Source organism: Anguilla anguilla, chromosome 1 (assembly GCF_013347855.1).
Source record: "Anguilla anguilla isolate fAngAng1 chromosome 1, fAngAng1.pri, whole genome shotgun sequence".
Classification (NCBI taxonomy): domain Eukaryota; kingdom Metazoa; phylum Chordata; class Actinopteri; order Anguilliformes; family Anguillidae; genus Anguilla; species Anguilla anguilla.
This window is the reverse complement of record NC_049201.1, coordinates 58422516-58438321: the sequence shown is the minus strand read 5'-3', so window position 1 is coordinate 58438321 and position 15806 is coordinate 58422516. Positions and strand designations below refer to the sequence as shown.

The following is a 15806-nucleotide window of genomic DNA, read 5'->3' as shown; positions in this document are numbered from 1 at the left end:
TTAAATTATGTGTGATACAGGCTACCCTTTTCTTTTCCCTATACTTGAAACCAGCGCTGACTGAAAACTATTTCTTTTATATTTATGGATGTCTGGCTCAATCCACCTAACACTTCAGCACAAAGGGAAATTATCTAACTATTGACCATGGAATTCTTCTGGACAGACTCCAGGCCTGTGTTGGACTTCATGGACAGGCACTCGCATGGTTTGGATCATACCTATGTGACAGGAGTTTGTCAAATTAAAAGAAGAGTCCAGCTCCTCAATAATGAAATACGGTATTCCACAAGGATCAGTACTAGGACCAGTACTCTTCTTGCTATATATGCTACCACTTGGCAATATTATCCGGGCACATGGCGTAGAGTTCCACTGTTATGCAGACGATACCCAGATTTATATTTCAATGAAACCTGGCGAAGCACTGCCGCTTTCACGGTTAGAGGCCTGTATTGTAGATATCAAGGTTTAGATGCTTTCAAATTTTCTGCTCCTAAATTCAGACAAGACTGAAATGTTGGTTTTAGGTCCCAAAATATTAAGGGAGAAATTGTGTACTCTCACCTTAAACTGTGAAGGTTGTTTGGCTGAACCTAATATGGTCGTTAAAGACCTTGGTGTCACCATTGATCCTGATCTATCTTTTGACACCCATATAAAAAACATATCCAGAATTGCCTTTTTTCAGCTGCGCAAAATAGCTAAAATTAGACATTTCCTGTCAGTCGGGGATGCTGAAAAATTGATCCATGCGTTTGTTACGTCTAGGTTAGACTACTGTAACGCCCTGCTTTCTGGCTGCCCTAATAACTCGTTAAAGAGTCTCCAGCTTGTGCAGAATGCAGCTGCTCGTATCTTGAGCAGAACTAAGAAGTATGAGCACATTACACCAGTACTAGCGTTGCTTCACTGGCTACCCATTAAGCATAGGATAGACTTCAAGGTTTTGCTCCTGACTTTTAAAGCTCTGCATGGACGTGCACCTGTGTACATATCGAACCTGCTCCTACCTTATAAGCCCACAAGGTCACTCCGATCTCAAGACACAGGCTACTTGGTAGTCCCAAGAATTTCCAAGAACCTAAAAGGTGGTAGGGCTTTCTCCTACAGTGCCCCACTACTGTGGAATCAGCTTCCAAAATTTATAAAGGAGTCAGACACAGTCTCAATATTTAAATCTAGATTAAAAACCTCTATGCTCAGGCTTACAATCAGTTGTAGTCTGGAGACAGGGTGCGAGAAGCCTGTAGTCATAGAGCTTTGTAGGTGGCAATCCTTTCCTTACTGTCACCTGTCAATCAGCTGTGACCCGACTTTACATGGGCTGGCTCTTGATAGGCGGGTATGGTTGTCTACCCCTCATGACTGCATGAGCTCTCCATCCCTGTCCTAGTAGATATGCAGCCATATTCTACTCCTGGCGGGGTCCCCCCAATACATACCACTGGCACTTTACTCACTGTCTGCTATATTGCAAACTCCCTAATTGCCGTTTCCACCCTCTCCCCCACGCTGCTGGCGGGGCTCTTGCCCCAACCCTCGAGAATGCTTAGAGAGTCGTCTGGTCTCCCCCACCTCTGTGGTCCAGCCCCTCCTTCGTCATTGCCTCCACCCTGCCCACATCTGCCGCCACCTGCTGTTCCCCATCACCGCCACCCGGCCCCACCTGAGCCACATCACATATCATATCTTGTGCATAAACTGGCTGACATGCTGATCACCAGTCGGCACCCTGAGCCGACCAGAGGAGGATGGGTTTCCCCCTTGAGCTTGGTTCCTTCCAAGGTTTCTCCCCATCTGCCACAGGGAGTTTTTCCTTGCCACTGTTGCCTTAGGCTTGCTCCTGTGGGGGTTTAGGCTAGGGTTGTCTGTAAAGCGTATTGTGACAACTGTTGTAAAATACGCTATATAAATAAAATTTGATTTGATTTGATTTCATGTCTATGTCTGCCATGTATTGCGCATGCACTGATGTCCAGTACACAAACAAAATGCATTGCTGCAAAAATGAAAAAATTCTTCTCAAAAATGATTATCTATCAACTAAATTAGTCATTTAACACAGGTACTTACAGGCTGGATATTTGCAGCTGGGTCTCAAACATGCCAAACTGTGCCTGATTTCAGTAACAACTTGAAAACAAAACCTGCGTTGTACTCCATGTCATTGACAATATTGCTTGAGGAGAAATGCCCTGAGCAAACAAGTACATCAATGCTAAGCTGTCAGGGGGTGATTGCACAAAAAATAAACTGCAATCAGTGATTTTGGACGGCTAGATCCAAAGGGAGCTGGTGTTTGTAAACTTAGCCTACAACTGAACAGCTAGCACCACAGCTATTCACAGATCACCCTGCTTCACGGCTAGCTAGTTCCCTTGTTTACATAGGACCTACTATCAGGGCAGGCTCAAACAGCACAGAACTCTGTCCCCAGATTGCACAGACATTCAAGAATCCACAGCAGGACTGTAGTGGCACTGTCTAGCTGACATACTTGGCTACAAACTCTATCAAGTGGAAGAGGGAGCTTCTACAACGCGCACAATCTAACGGGTGTTAGCGAGCCAGTACTATCCCCTAAGATTCATCTTCCCCTACACCACCCATGCCAAAGTACTGGTTCAACAGCTGTGGGACAAGCAGTTTGGGATGCCCCCCAGCTGGCTGAGGCACTGCATAAAGCCTAGAACGATTGGCAAGAAGACCTACCCTCTCTGTCCAAAGCCACTTAACCATAGTGCTACATATCAGCTAATACAGGTCAACATAAAGCCACCAGACAAATTCTAATTTTCTGAGATGCCTCCAAGCAGGCCTCAGTGGCATACCAGCACACAAAAGATGTTTTGCCTTCTTGGCATGTCAAGCGTTGCCCCAAAGCGATGACACACTTGAGCTAGGCTGGAGCTGTGCCTTCTGAATGGAACTCAGCTGTCCAAGCTGCTCAAGAATGAGCCCAGCCCACTGGGTAGTTATGTGGTAACATAAGCCAAATCCACAACATTGCTCTCTTGACTGCAGTCAGAGTTGTGCTGCTTTAAGGTTTTCATAGAGATGACAGTGGCAGAAATTAAAGACCACACAGATTGTCATGTCTGCCATTATGTGGACTCACCCAGTGCAGGACCCTAATGTCTACACTGAATCAGAGGAACCAAGGTCCAGCATTTCTTCTGCAACCCTCTATGAAATACCCAAAAACAGTCCTAATTGGTGATGTAGCAGAGGAAAATGAGCATGGGAAGAACATCTCTGGTGCCATGACAGTCACACCTGTTCCTGTCATTGGATCCACACCATCCGACTGTTGATCCAAAACCAAGACTATGACAAGATTGTATCTCTGGGGTCTTGAGTGGTAGGCCTATTTTGCAGACATAAAGGTAGTTCATATGGATCCTGCGAGGGTGGAATGCAATCTACAGTTATCAGTACAGCTGCACAGAATTTTGAAAGTGGTGAGCAAACCCAGTTATGCTAAAAATGGCCGACCTGCCACCAGCCCCCCTACATCTCAATAGACCTGTGTTCCACAGTACCAGCGTGGACTGTTTCATTCCATTCCAAGTAAAGATTAGAAGACACACTGAGAAGCGGTGGGGCATCATCTTTAAGTGCCACACCACAGAGTGTGCACAGCTGGATGTGCTATTGATACATTCTTTTCTTTTTGATACACTTCGTTGTAAGGTGTGGCACACTCTTTAAGCTAACTTCAGACCAGGACACCAATTTCCATGGTGGAGAAAGGAAGCTATGAGGGGCATTTGCAGAACTCCTGATCTACAGTCATGATCTACAGCTCCAGTTGTCAAAGCAGAAAATGACTAAGTACACTGCACTTTGGTGGGGAGCATTGGAGAGCACTGATATTCACTCAGTGAAGAGCGCTCTCCACACCCCCATGGAATCATAACGTGACCAAACAAGAGGTCTGAATGGTTCCCCTGACACTAGAGGCAACTTGAACAGCATGGCCACAAGCGGTGTGTCCTGCAGGTGAGCTCATAAAAGCAGTGGGGGAACAGCCAGATCATGGAGGACAATTGTGGCATAGCACATCTGGGAGCTTGTCAGTGGGAACTCTAGCTATGATGGCTGATTATCAACTACTGCGGACACTCAGGCTGACTGGTCAAGTCATTAAGGCGTTCCCTGGCTCAGATGGGCATATTGCTGGTTGCCGGTCTGATTACTCTTCCTGAAATACCAGCTGAGGATGATGACAAAATGACTACAGCACCCCTTCCTGACTCAGCCTTTCAAGAAGTAAATATGCACAGCATATTTCGGGGCACTGATGTATATAATACAGAGTCAGAATAGAGAGTCAGCGGACGTCACTCACTTCAATAATTCTGCAATAGACTATTAGGTGAGTTAGTCAGAGAAGAGAAAAAATAACAGGGAGAAAAGACTCACCAGAGTTCAGGAAGACCACCTTTCCCGTCTTCCATTCTTAATGTTTATGTACGAACAGCCGTCATGTTTAATCATGTTAATTCATTAAAGATGTTGTGACTAAATCTTTGCTTGATAGCTGAAGGAAGCAGCTGGTAGACTGCTTATCATTCAGTACTACTTTGATATTGTGCCAAATTATAGTTGTTTCTAATGCCTGTCTACGATAGAAAACCATGTCATTCCATCTCAGTGAATTTATGCATATTTTATTTTCCATTGCTGATCACACCCACCCCACACCCTCTGGACAGATACCTTCATCCATATGTGTAACCTCAATGCGAGAAGAGTAACCTGCCATACAATGCCTTGTGTCTGCAGTGCCATTCATTAAAGAAAGGACAAATTGATGCGGACTTCTGTTTGAGTGTTCTTACCCTGGGACAAATAGTACTCCACCTGCACCTGCCTAACTCTAGTCCAATAAGAACATCCCCACAGTCTCGGTGTTGTGTCAAAGCTCATAAGATCTGTGGACTACAAGATGCCTGGCCAGTGGTTAATGACACAATTTGGATGGAAGCCTGTTGATCCTGAATGATTAAAACTCAGAAAACCCAATTAAAATTGGGCCAAAATAACTTCACAATTTAGGAATAATTTAATACATCCAAGTATTCTGAATGTAGCCGGTGTTGTGACACTAAGCATCAACTTAATTGCTTAAATTGCAGCTGTGTCAAGTTGATGCCTTTCTGGCGCATCAACTTAATGCTTAGTGCCAACAGCCACAGTGTTTGTTAACCCGTTCTTCCACATAAAACTCACCCACGTGATTACATTTTGCTAGCCGACGCTTATTTTGTAAGTTCAGTATGCACAAAGTACTTCTTGTTGTGGTGCAGTGCTGCTGTTTGGGCAGGAGCTGCAGACACCAGCTGACTTGGTGTTCGGCAGGCCCCCCCAACGCTGACCTGCCTATCAAGCCAGGCCCTGAGTATGTCCACAAGCTGCAGAACTACCTGAACCCCACCGGCTGGCCAGTACGCACCTGAGCAGCACAGGGGTGCGCCACAAGCAAAACTAGGACTGCTCTGGTAACAGTCACTGAACATGGTCTGGGTGTACAACCCCCACCATCAGAAGGGCCGGCTGCCAAAGAGAGCGACTGGGAGGGCTCCTTCACCATCCTCCAGCAGCTGTCTTACGTGGTGTACCAGGTCAGCCTGCAGCTTCACCAGTGGGAGGTGGTTGTGCACGTGGATTGCCTGGCGCCGTACCAGGAGGCCCTGCTTCCAGATGTGCAGTCACCGCTCCTGAGCAGCAGGCAGAAGCCCCTGCGCCCCAGTAGCAGTTCACAGCAGGCAGCATACCCCAGCAATGAATCGCAATTGCTGCTTGCGAGCAGCAGCCAGCAGCCTGCGCACCCCAGCAGCAGCTACCAGCTGCCAGTGCACCCCAGCCACAGGCGGCAGTCACTGCCCCCGGACATAGTTTTCATAGGCCAGTGTCTCCCAAGCAGCTCGTGGCAGTTACCACATGTGGGGAATAAGCTCACCCCCGCCGCCGTCAGCATGGCTGAGAAACTTCATGAGGGCGGGGATCGCGTTGTCAGGGACTTGCAACGGGGTCGTGCCAGTTTTTAAACGGGAAGGGTGGGGGGGGGGGTTACCATGTAAGTGACTAGCCGCTGCTCCCTGTGTAGATTCAGTATGCACAAAGTAATTCTTGTTGTGCTGTTCTTACAAGTTGTGACTGGGTCATAACCTTGTCAGGGAAATTTCGCTACATGTGTTGCGCAGAAGCCGACCAGGGCACCGCGCACCAGGAGTATAAAAGAAGCGCATATCTCGCGTGCGAGTTACGCTCAGTGTTTTGAATGTTTTCTGTGCCTGAAGTTGACCAGCGTGTTTCAGCTGCAATAAAGAATAACTCAGAAAAGCAACCCGCCTAGTGTGTCTCTCGCTGAAATTAACATTACAATTTTTTTGTGTGTGTCCAGGCTTGAAAATTACAATCCCAAAGTACAAAGTGTTCTTTTTTACAGTCAACTAGGCTACCTTCTGTCGTAACAAGCCAATGATAGCCCGTTTCCGTTGCACTCTGTGCGTAGGCTATTGAAGGCTAATTCATTGGTCATTCCAGAATTAAACTTGCTGGAAAAAAAACCCTAGCGTGTACTGGGCTGACATTAATGTTCATCTTAAATGTTTCTCAGGAGTTAGATGATTTCGGCGGTCTAACCGGCGGATCAATGTTCCCACAAGTAAGTGCTGCAGAACGCTTGACAAATCTGCTGATTCAGCAACGCCAAAGTAAACATCTGCGCTCCCCCAACAGTATAAATCTCCAACACAAAATATAAATCGGATGCATGTATAATGAATAACAAAATGGGGATGTATCGACATATGGTTTATTAAGGGTCTGATTATATGTTTGGCTAAAAATCCATAGATAAACAGCCAGCTTTTTGATGGGAAGTCCATGTGGAACTCAAAGGTTTGGTGATGTATAAGTAAACATCTAAACGCACCAAGCGATAATGGCCCATAAAGGCTCAGCTATCTGCCCATCGCACTGCATAGGTTGTAACAAAATTATATAGTCATGTTACTTGTGTTGTGGGGTTAGCACGAACTGGCTTGACTTTACCATAGGCTACGCTGCACCACAACAGCGTACACTGCGTTGCAATAGAACACGATTATCTTGTCAAAACACAACTGACCTAAAGCATTCATACAGTGGATTTGCAAGATAGTCTATCGAAATCCGCACGTAGTGAAGTCCCAAACCACCGATTTAAGCAACTTGGCAAGCTAACTAGCGAAGAAACACCGTTCAAAACATTCTTATCAACAGTGGCAGCATATGGCTTCTTAACTGATTATCAAATAATTAACAGCAATCGCCAATTATATTTAAAACAGCTACAACCGTGTGCATGCAGTAAATAATGGTCGACCTAATTCTATATAAAGTTAAATACGACAAACAGGTAGATGATCAGGCACTTCAGATAATCCACTCGACTCCTTAGCCCTCCGCTCAACTTTCTACCAGCCGCAACTTGCACAACCAAACTGCGTTTCATCTCCACAGATAAATTCACAGCTATCAAAACTTTCTTGCGCACCGTAGATGGGAATAATTACAATTTCTCCCTATATAAAACATAGGGCAATCCCCTTACTCGAGAAGGAAGACTCACCTTCAAGCGAAGTCTTTCTGTGTGCAGACGATTAAACCACAGTTAACAGCGTTTTTTACTCGCGATGCAGCGCCTTCGACGAACGCAACTTCAGGCTGAACTCCTATAGTCTCCTACGGCCACATTCCCGCTGCGGCAGCGTCCACAAGGTCCTCGCCCAGCTGACTCTCCGACACACGCGAGAGAACTCCACCTACTCCACTGGCACCTCCCCCCGCTTCACGCACACCCGGCGGCGGTCTCACGGCACCTCACTGTCGCGTATCCAAACTTCTACACCGGTCAACTGTGCACCGCTAGGAAAACTTCAGTTCGGGAGCGTTCACTACTAACCCCACCCATTCAATTAGAATGATGATTCGTACAGAGTTCAAAAGGCCTCCTCCAGACCCCCAAACGCTTAAAATAATGGACCCACTTAAACGTGCTCAGACATATATTTTCCAAGAAAGTTAGTCCGGATAAAAGGTACAGCTTTGTATAGTCGGGTAAACAGCACACTCCGCCTACCGCAAGCACACACCCCTAGTTATAACCACTGAGGTCCCGGCAAACCCCTCGCTCCAGAAGTACACGGAACATGCACAATTGTAGAAGTGCACTTTAAACACACAAAGCGCGTGACAGTATTGGGTAAGCACGGCGCGGCATTACAAAACTACATTGCGCTGTACTGACGTCATCTTTTCGGTAAAGTTGTTGCACGTCCCCAAACCGACTTAAAGCTAGCCTGCCTTTACTCATAATTCTTGTATTTGTAACGAAAACATGGGTGTCCTGTGATCTAGACAATATATTTTCGTATTAACCTAGCCTACTAGCTCTAACATCCATGTGTTGTTAGCCTATTTGCAGCTTTTCTCCTGTAAGTTGTTTGAACCAGGTGTAAAATGTTTTAAAGTGGTTTAATGTTAATAGCCTGGAATACATTTTTCTCTTTCAAAATATGACCAAATCGTCGTATCCATATTTACTATATGAATCAATGTTTTGCAAACAATCATATTCTGAGCATTTATACTGGAAGGGACCAAGTGCTTAAAATTGAATTATGACACACGAATTTCAGAAAATTATTATATTAATTTGGTCTATTTCTGTATAATTGTGAGGAAACTGCCCGAAGAAACATGCTCCAAGCTGACACGTGGGTGAATTTCTAAAACAATTCGTGGGACTTTTACGGGTATTCATCTATTTATTTATTTACTGGTCCGGAGTGATGTTGCAATCTAGGTGTTTGCTTTTCAACTTTCATGGTCTATCAGCTCTCATATTTCACTAATAAAATTGCAGAAATATCCAGTACTCTCACCTCGAAATCATTCAACGCACAATTCCTTATTCAGACTTAAAATTATAGTTGACTTACTTTTCATTGCAGAGAATGTAAAAATACAAGATTCAAGTAAATGTTTTTTTTTTTTTTTTGCACCTGCTCAGTTCAAATATTTCTGTTATGATTACATACAATAAACAGAGTATGTGCTTTTAACATAGTGAGAGGCAGCAAGAAAGTAGCTCTGTCTGAGGGCCAAAGAAAGAGTGAAAGATAATGCCTGTAAATGATCATCTGAATTAAAACATCATCCCTGATCCAAATGCACTTAATTGATGCACTAATTATTTTTCAAATAATGAGAAACTTGTATTCTGCTGTGCAAAAGGTTAATGGTCTGGAGCTTTCCGCAACTAAGGTTGGAGTGAGCCTGCCATCTGAGAGTAAGGGGTGAGGTTGTGAGGAGAACAGCTGCCCCATGGTGCGATCATCCCCCAAACTGCAGGGCATAAAGGGGCTTTGTACACACAGTGCACCAACCCCTCTACTTAACATCATTTTTGCATCAATTCCATACGACCACATTTTTGATCAACCAGCATGTCATGTACATTAATTGGAACAGATGAGGATTTCCCACCAGAGGCAAGGGAGTATGTTAAGGACAACACATTAAATATATGTGATCTGCACATAAGAATATACACTTCTATGCCATGATTTACTTGTATGTTAACGTTCTACACTATGGATTTATTTACAATATGAACATACCTATATTATTTATGAAGGTGGGTGTTCTGTTTCAGCCTGCTGGCAGAAATAACTTCCTCTGTGGCCTTTCTCAGAAGCCGTAAATGATTACACAGCGCAATGATAATCTGTCCTACTGACACAGAGGAAATCACAGGCCATTTTGTGAGGTGACTCACAAGCTTTGACTCACAGCCTCCGCATGTGTCTGTCTTCTTATTTATTTTCTTTTTGGGAACTGACGGACAGGAAACAGGATGGCCCTTTATGTAATTCTGTGTTAATCAAGTGTGGTATCTAAGCAGTATAATACCAGCCACCTTTTCACCTTGACCAACCTTTCACATTATTCCAAATCACTTAATTGGTATACAGCACTTTTTGAGTGGAAGAGTAATGACAGCCCCTTCAAACCTCTTTTGGTCATGTGGGAACAGGGGTATCAGTGTACAGGAGCAACTCTTGTCACTGACTGTGAAACCTCCCCTACACTCTTGTGTACGCAGGGCATGTTCCACCCATGGCCTCAGAGGGAGTAAATGTGGACTCCCTGAAAAAAGTGTCTATTTGTGGGCAGAAATAATTTCTCAGACCAGCAACCCTCTCAGAAATGTGTTAACACTTACAGTTGCAATTGCACTTTCGGAGCTGAACCATTGATGACAGACATGGCCCTCCCCCACATTCCTCAATGTATAAGATAAGGAACTTACAAGCCCCATTTTCTTCTGCACCTTGGCTCACTCTTGGGCTATCCATTGGACAACATCAGCTGTGTTTACAGCTGGAACTTAATATTCAAAAACATAGAAGGTTATTATTGTGCATGTATTGGGCCAATCTCTAGTAAATGTTTGAGCCCTTTGTGAGAGCCTTGTCCAGTTTTATCTCGACTCGTGGTCTGACATATCTAAGCAATGCACGGCTGCTGTGTGAGAAAAGTAGGGGCTGGTTGTATAAACAGAATGTGCTGTACTGAGGCAGCAACCCTCCTCTTCCCACACTCTGCACAGATGAAAGCAACAACAAACAGCCCTACACAAAGTATTCAACACCCCCTGCGGCTTCCTCAAAGGAAGGACCAACAGGAACCATTTCAAGCAGAAACTACATACCCATGGAGTCAGAGAAAAGGCCGACTAAGACTTCTTTCAGCACTCAATCACAATGTTTGACATCCATAGTACTGTTGGATACGTGTCATAATATGCACTATGAAACAAATCTCTCAAAGTTCAATAAGTTTAGTATATGCTTGTACTAGACACCTGGGGAATGACTGCCCTGTGCCTAAGTTATTGCAATCACTGCTATGCAGATGGCAGCCATTATATTGAGCAGCACGTCATGTAACAGTGATAGTAAAGTAGGGTGATGTTACAGGATGATGGTACAGTGGTGTAACGGTTGTAGCGTGATGGTGTAGCCAGAATACATGCATCACCAGAGGGTAGCCTCCAGAGTCCCATAGAGACAATATGAGGGCCTATGCTTTATTGTACCAAACCGCTGTGAGTGGATGCAGTCACATAAAGCTGAAAACGGGAACTAAAGGGTAACAAAGGGAAACAGTCAGAGTGATTTGTGTCATAACATGCTTTCATGATTACAAAAATTATTTATTGAATGAATAATTAGGAAGGCAAAAATATGTATCATTCGTACATGTCCATTAAGTACCTAACAAAATGAAATTCCCTGTATTATTTATAAAACAAAATTCAGCCCTTAAATTGATTTAACACTATTCTGTTACATGTTCAAGACCCTAAACGTAGTCATAAAATTGAAAGTAATATATTATTCTTTAACAAAATATACATAATCTCAGCATAATCACATTCTGGTATAATCATTGGACATTTTTTTTTACTAGAGGCTATATGCAAATAGTGTTCAAGCTGAATGGCTGGGGATTTTTATCAAGACTACATTCAACAGTGTATCTAAAGACAGATGGATGACAACCATTACTATAGTTGAATGAGTGAATTCTCACAGTGCCTTACGCATGTGTCAAATGTGAGTGGAATTAGTAAAAGCTGTAAAAAGTTATTGACATGTGTACATATATAAAACTTCTGAAAGCCATAACGGTTGGAGCTTATGACTAATTGAAAGGAGCACAATAAATGTGACAATTTTACTGTCAGCCCCATCAAGAGATCTGTTTTGATCATACTGGGCCTACCTGGGGCAGCCCAGGGCCAATATTCATAACAAACATTTTATAATCCATGTCTGATGTGCCAAAGCACAAGCCATTTTTTTTTCTTTCCAAATTGCTTGTTCCCCAACTTTTGAATGTTCAGTCACAACCTGGACCTGCTCCATTGCTGCAATGTCAATTTGGGATGAGACACACAAGCATGCACATCCATTAATTCCTGTGCAGACAGCAAAGTGTTTCTTTTCACTCTGATCCAATAGATGATCAGCACAATTACTGTGTTAGAAGTCTGTGCAATTGACACCACTGGTAAAGTTGAAGTGCCCAACTGATAAATGGGATCAATATTGAGCAATAGGCCAGAATTCTTGGTTGTCATTGGCACTGGCACAGTCAGGATTTGGTCTGTGAGTTTTTGATGTTTGGAAAATAGTTTCATGATCATATTTTTGTGGCCTATGACCTAGGGCAACAAATAGTGTTTTCTGCACATCTGTGAGCTAGTCAATGTGCTAAATATGTACATTTGCAGAGATAAACATGAAAAAATAACAGGAATGTAAAAGGGCCAAAACAAGCCATCCTGATATTAAACTCTGACACTGGAACCTAGCCTTGAAGAACCCCACAATAAATGTTCTCTTATGAAAGACCCCTCCAAGACCACTCAGGCCTGTCATATAGGCTTCCGTTTTTACATATTTTATTAATGTACAGATTCTACCTGCTCTCCCTGGAGGAGCAAAGGGCTTAAGAAGACTGATTCTATCTGAAACAGGTCTTGAAAGCATGAATCTATAGTTAAACGTCCTCAGATCCATTTATAACTTCATTTTCAGACACACTATTTCAATACTCAAATAATGGCATGAGTAAATGTGTTAGTAAGAACTCACCTATCAGTAATACTGAAATAGGCAAACTACACCACTCTGCCTACAATCAGGCAAAGTAATAGTTTACATAAATAGACAAAAATGATTCAATACTTAAAGTAAAGTAAAATGTACAACAAAAAAATCTCTAAATTAGAGCCAGTGTTTTAAATAAATGGTAAAACGTTTTAACTGCCCTCAAATAGAGCAAGCATGAAATATATGAAACACACAGATTTACTCCATTCCACCAAAAATAGAGCAATAGCCCATTTATATTTTTTTCAAGCCAGAAAAACTTTTGTCGTACCAATCTCTATTTTATGGAGAATTCCATTGCCTCACCCAAAAACGTAGTGTGGGGCATTATACCAAAATAGGCCTCACTCAATTAAATGTCAGTGGTTGCTGGACGTTAGCTTAATCAGAAGAGACTAGCTTATGTAGTGTACAAGGTCAGAAAAGAAAATTAATTTCAACTCTAGCTCTCCAACTGTTTCTCTCATTCCCATTAAAATCCATTTTTAAGGGTGTTTTTTCATCTGCTTTGGAAAATCTAAAGACTAAAGTATAACAGCACTGTATGTCTGGGCCCATTAGAATCAGGCATAGATGCTGTGATTGGCAGGTGAATTATCAACCCATCCTTGGAGATGCAATCATCAAACAGTAGATGTCTTAAGCAGGAAAGACCTTGCATAAAAATCAACATTAATTCTAAACCAGAAAAGAAAAAAGAAAAAACATTTTCAAATATGCAGTCATTGGCACATGCACTCCACAGCATTTCTATGACCAGCAAAGAAGATATATTCAAGGACACATAAGCGAGAATACAAAAAGGTTATTAATTGCATCATTTGGCTTGCAGAGCTCCTCTTGGATGGTTGGGCTGGTGGATGCAGATGAAATTCCAGAACAATCTTTAGTTTTCCTGTGGGAGAGGACCGGCTGTCTGTATTATACCAAGTCTTCCATTGACGAGCACTGTTTTAGTGGGAATAGGGACCTGAAGAGAGGTCAGTAAAAGAAAGAGTTACATACAACCACTTCACAATCCTCCCTGCTCATTGACAAACCTTTATGTTACTATTAAAATCATTGCAGGACATAAAGCAGTTTGATCTCATTTTTCCTGCGTTTTTTTTTTAATTGGCAGAAAATGAATCATATTGGTGGGATCTCTCATGTAGTTGGATGGCTAAGAGTAGTTGTAGTACAGTCTCCAGTCTCACACTTTAAATGATGGGAAAACAAACCAAGGCCCAAGGCTAACTAAAAGCATTTTACTGCATGTGAAATCATCAGCTCTTTTTGTCAAAATAAATAAGAGTGCACTTGAGGCATAACAATGTGCAATAATTCTTTGTTCCTCTCAGTATATTTCGCTGATGAAGGGAACCTGCCTAACCAAGATTCACGTTCTGCCCCTTCAGGAATAATGGGAAATGAACAGAGGCCATCACAAAGAAAAAATGTATAAAATGTAAGCATTGTGAAGGTCTTCAATTCCTTGCACTGTCACAGGCTGCTGGGGGACAGGCTCTGAAGCTCTGGTGAAGAACATTGGAAATGTGCTTTCTTCAGCACTGCGGCCTACAAACTGCCTCCAGTGAACTAACACCAGCTCTTAATTAACGCTATCATCCCCAGAGTGCATCTGTCCACAGAGAGCGTTTGAAATCTCCCCCAACACACAGCCTTTCATTGGGCAGGGGGTAGAGTAGGCTCTCGCTGGGGGTGAACATGTTGTGGCAGAGCGTGGGAGTACATGTGAGGAGCAGGAAGTAGGCACAGCCGTTCCTCGGCCACTGTCTCCTGCGAACGCGGAGGAGACTGTATTATTTATGACCGGCTCTGTCACAGCTAAATGCTGCAGCAATATGAAACTTTTATGCGTACCAGGCCATGTTAGGGTAAGATGGCTGAAAATGCAGAAGTTGAAGCTTCACTTTCGTCAAGACAAAAAAAAAGTTATTAAATATTGCCCTGGACCACAGAGATGATCAAAAAATTAACCCATTAAAATCTCTCTCCTCCATCTCCTTTCTACCTCTGCTGTGCTATACTTTGCCAGACAATATCTTGTAGTATCAAGTAAGTAATCTCGATTGAGTATAACCTCCATTCATCCCTGGAGAAAATATGAATGAAAATGATGCTTGTTCTGTACTGGGCTCAAGGGTGGAGTCCACAGATAGTCTGAGCTTTGGGGAGTTAGAGCAGACACTGCACTGGGGGGTCAGCTGCAGGGAACATGGTAGTGATGTAACTGCACTGGGGTCAGCTGCAGGGAACATGGTAGTGATGTAACTGCACTGGGGTCAGCTGCAGGGAACATGGTAGTGATGTAACTGCACTGGGGTCAGCTGCAGGGAACATGGTAGTGATGTAACTGCACTGGACTCATCAGGGTGACGGTACCTTCTTCAAACGTTCGGCACCTGATCCGGACCGGATGGCCTCCAGCATGGCTTCACGAGCCTGCTCTGGGTTCCCCGTATTCTTCAGGGCAAGGGTGGGCTTGGCCCGAGCAGACAGAGCAGGAGGAGGAGGAGGGGCAAAGAGAGGAGGAGGAGGAGGAGGAGGGGCAGAGAAAGGAGGAGGAGGAGGAGGGGCAGAGAGAGGAGGGGTATCCTTGCTCTGAGGGCTGGGTTTCAGCTCAGATTTCCTGAACTTCTCAAGCTCTGAAGCCGCCTCAGACTGGACCTGGATAGAAGAGAAGAGGCATACAGAATCAGATCAGAATCACTGCAGGTGTAATTCATCACATCTGTAATGTTTGATACTTGCACTTGTGTTTGCAGAGTACGTTGCTCTGGTTAAATGCCAGTAAAGTGAAGTAATGTAAAGCAGGACACAAGAGCATAACAACGTTGGAGGACAAGAACAGGCCATTCTGCCCATCTAAGCTCACCATTTTGTCAAATGTCCAGGGTGTATCTAACACCGTCAGCCCGGGCATTGAACATCCCAAAAATATCTACATGTACTACATGCCACGGTGAGCTATTCCACAAATGAACAGCTCCGCCTGTGAAAAAGCACATCCCAATATCTATGTAATATACCCGTAACAAATTTAAACCTATGAGGCCTTGTTTA

General features: G+C 43.6%; 2 protein-coding genes across 13 annotated transcripts in view; both read right to left on the bottom strand.

Annotated features, from left to right (window-relative positions):
* The window catches only part of grb10b (growth factor receptor-bound protein 10b), a 74683-nt gene extending 66512 nt beyond the window's left edge, over positions 1-8171 (bottom strand). For both annotated transcript variants that reach the window (XM_035423349.1, XM_035423367.1), the window contains exon 1: positions 7625-8171. The gene's annotated coding sequence lies outside the window, so the exon portion shown is untranslated. The remainder of the gene's footprint in view (positions 1-7624) is intronic.
* A 3070-nt stretch (positions 8172-11241) lies between these two features.
* Positions 11242-15806, bottom strand: part of cobl (cordon-bleu WH2 repeat protein) — a 64687-nt gene continuing 60122 nt past the window's right edge. For 5 of the 11 annotated variants that reach the window (XM_035420548.1, XM_035420581.1, XM_035420566.1 and 2 more), the window contains 2 exons: positions 15126-15410; positions 13723-14519 (listed from right to left, as the gene is read on the bottom strand). In XM_035420548.1, the coding sequence (XP_035276439.1) occupies positions 14406-14519; positions 15126-15410 (399 nt within the window). In that variant the 3' untranslated portion in view covers positions 13723-14405. The other 6 variants (XM_035420565.1, XM_035420613.1, XM_035420562.1 and 3 more) reach the window with 4 other exon arrangements.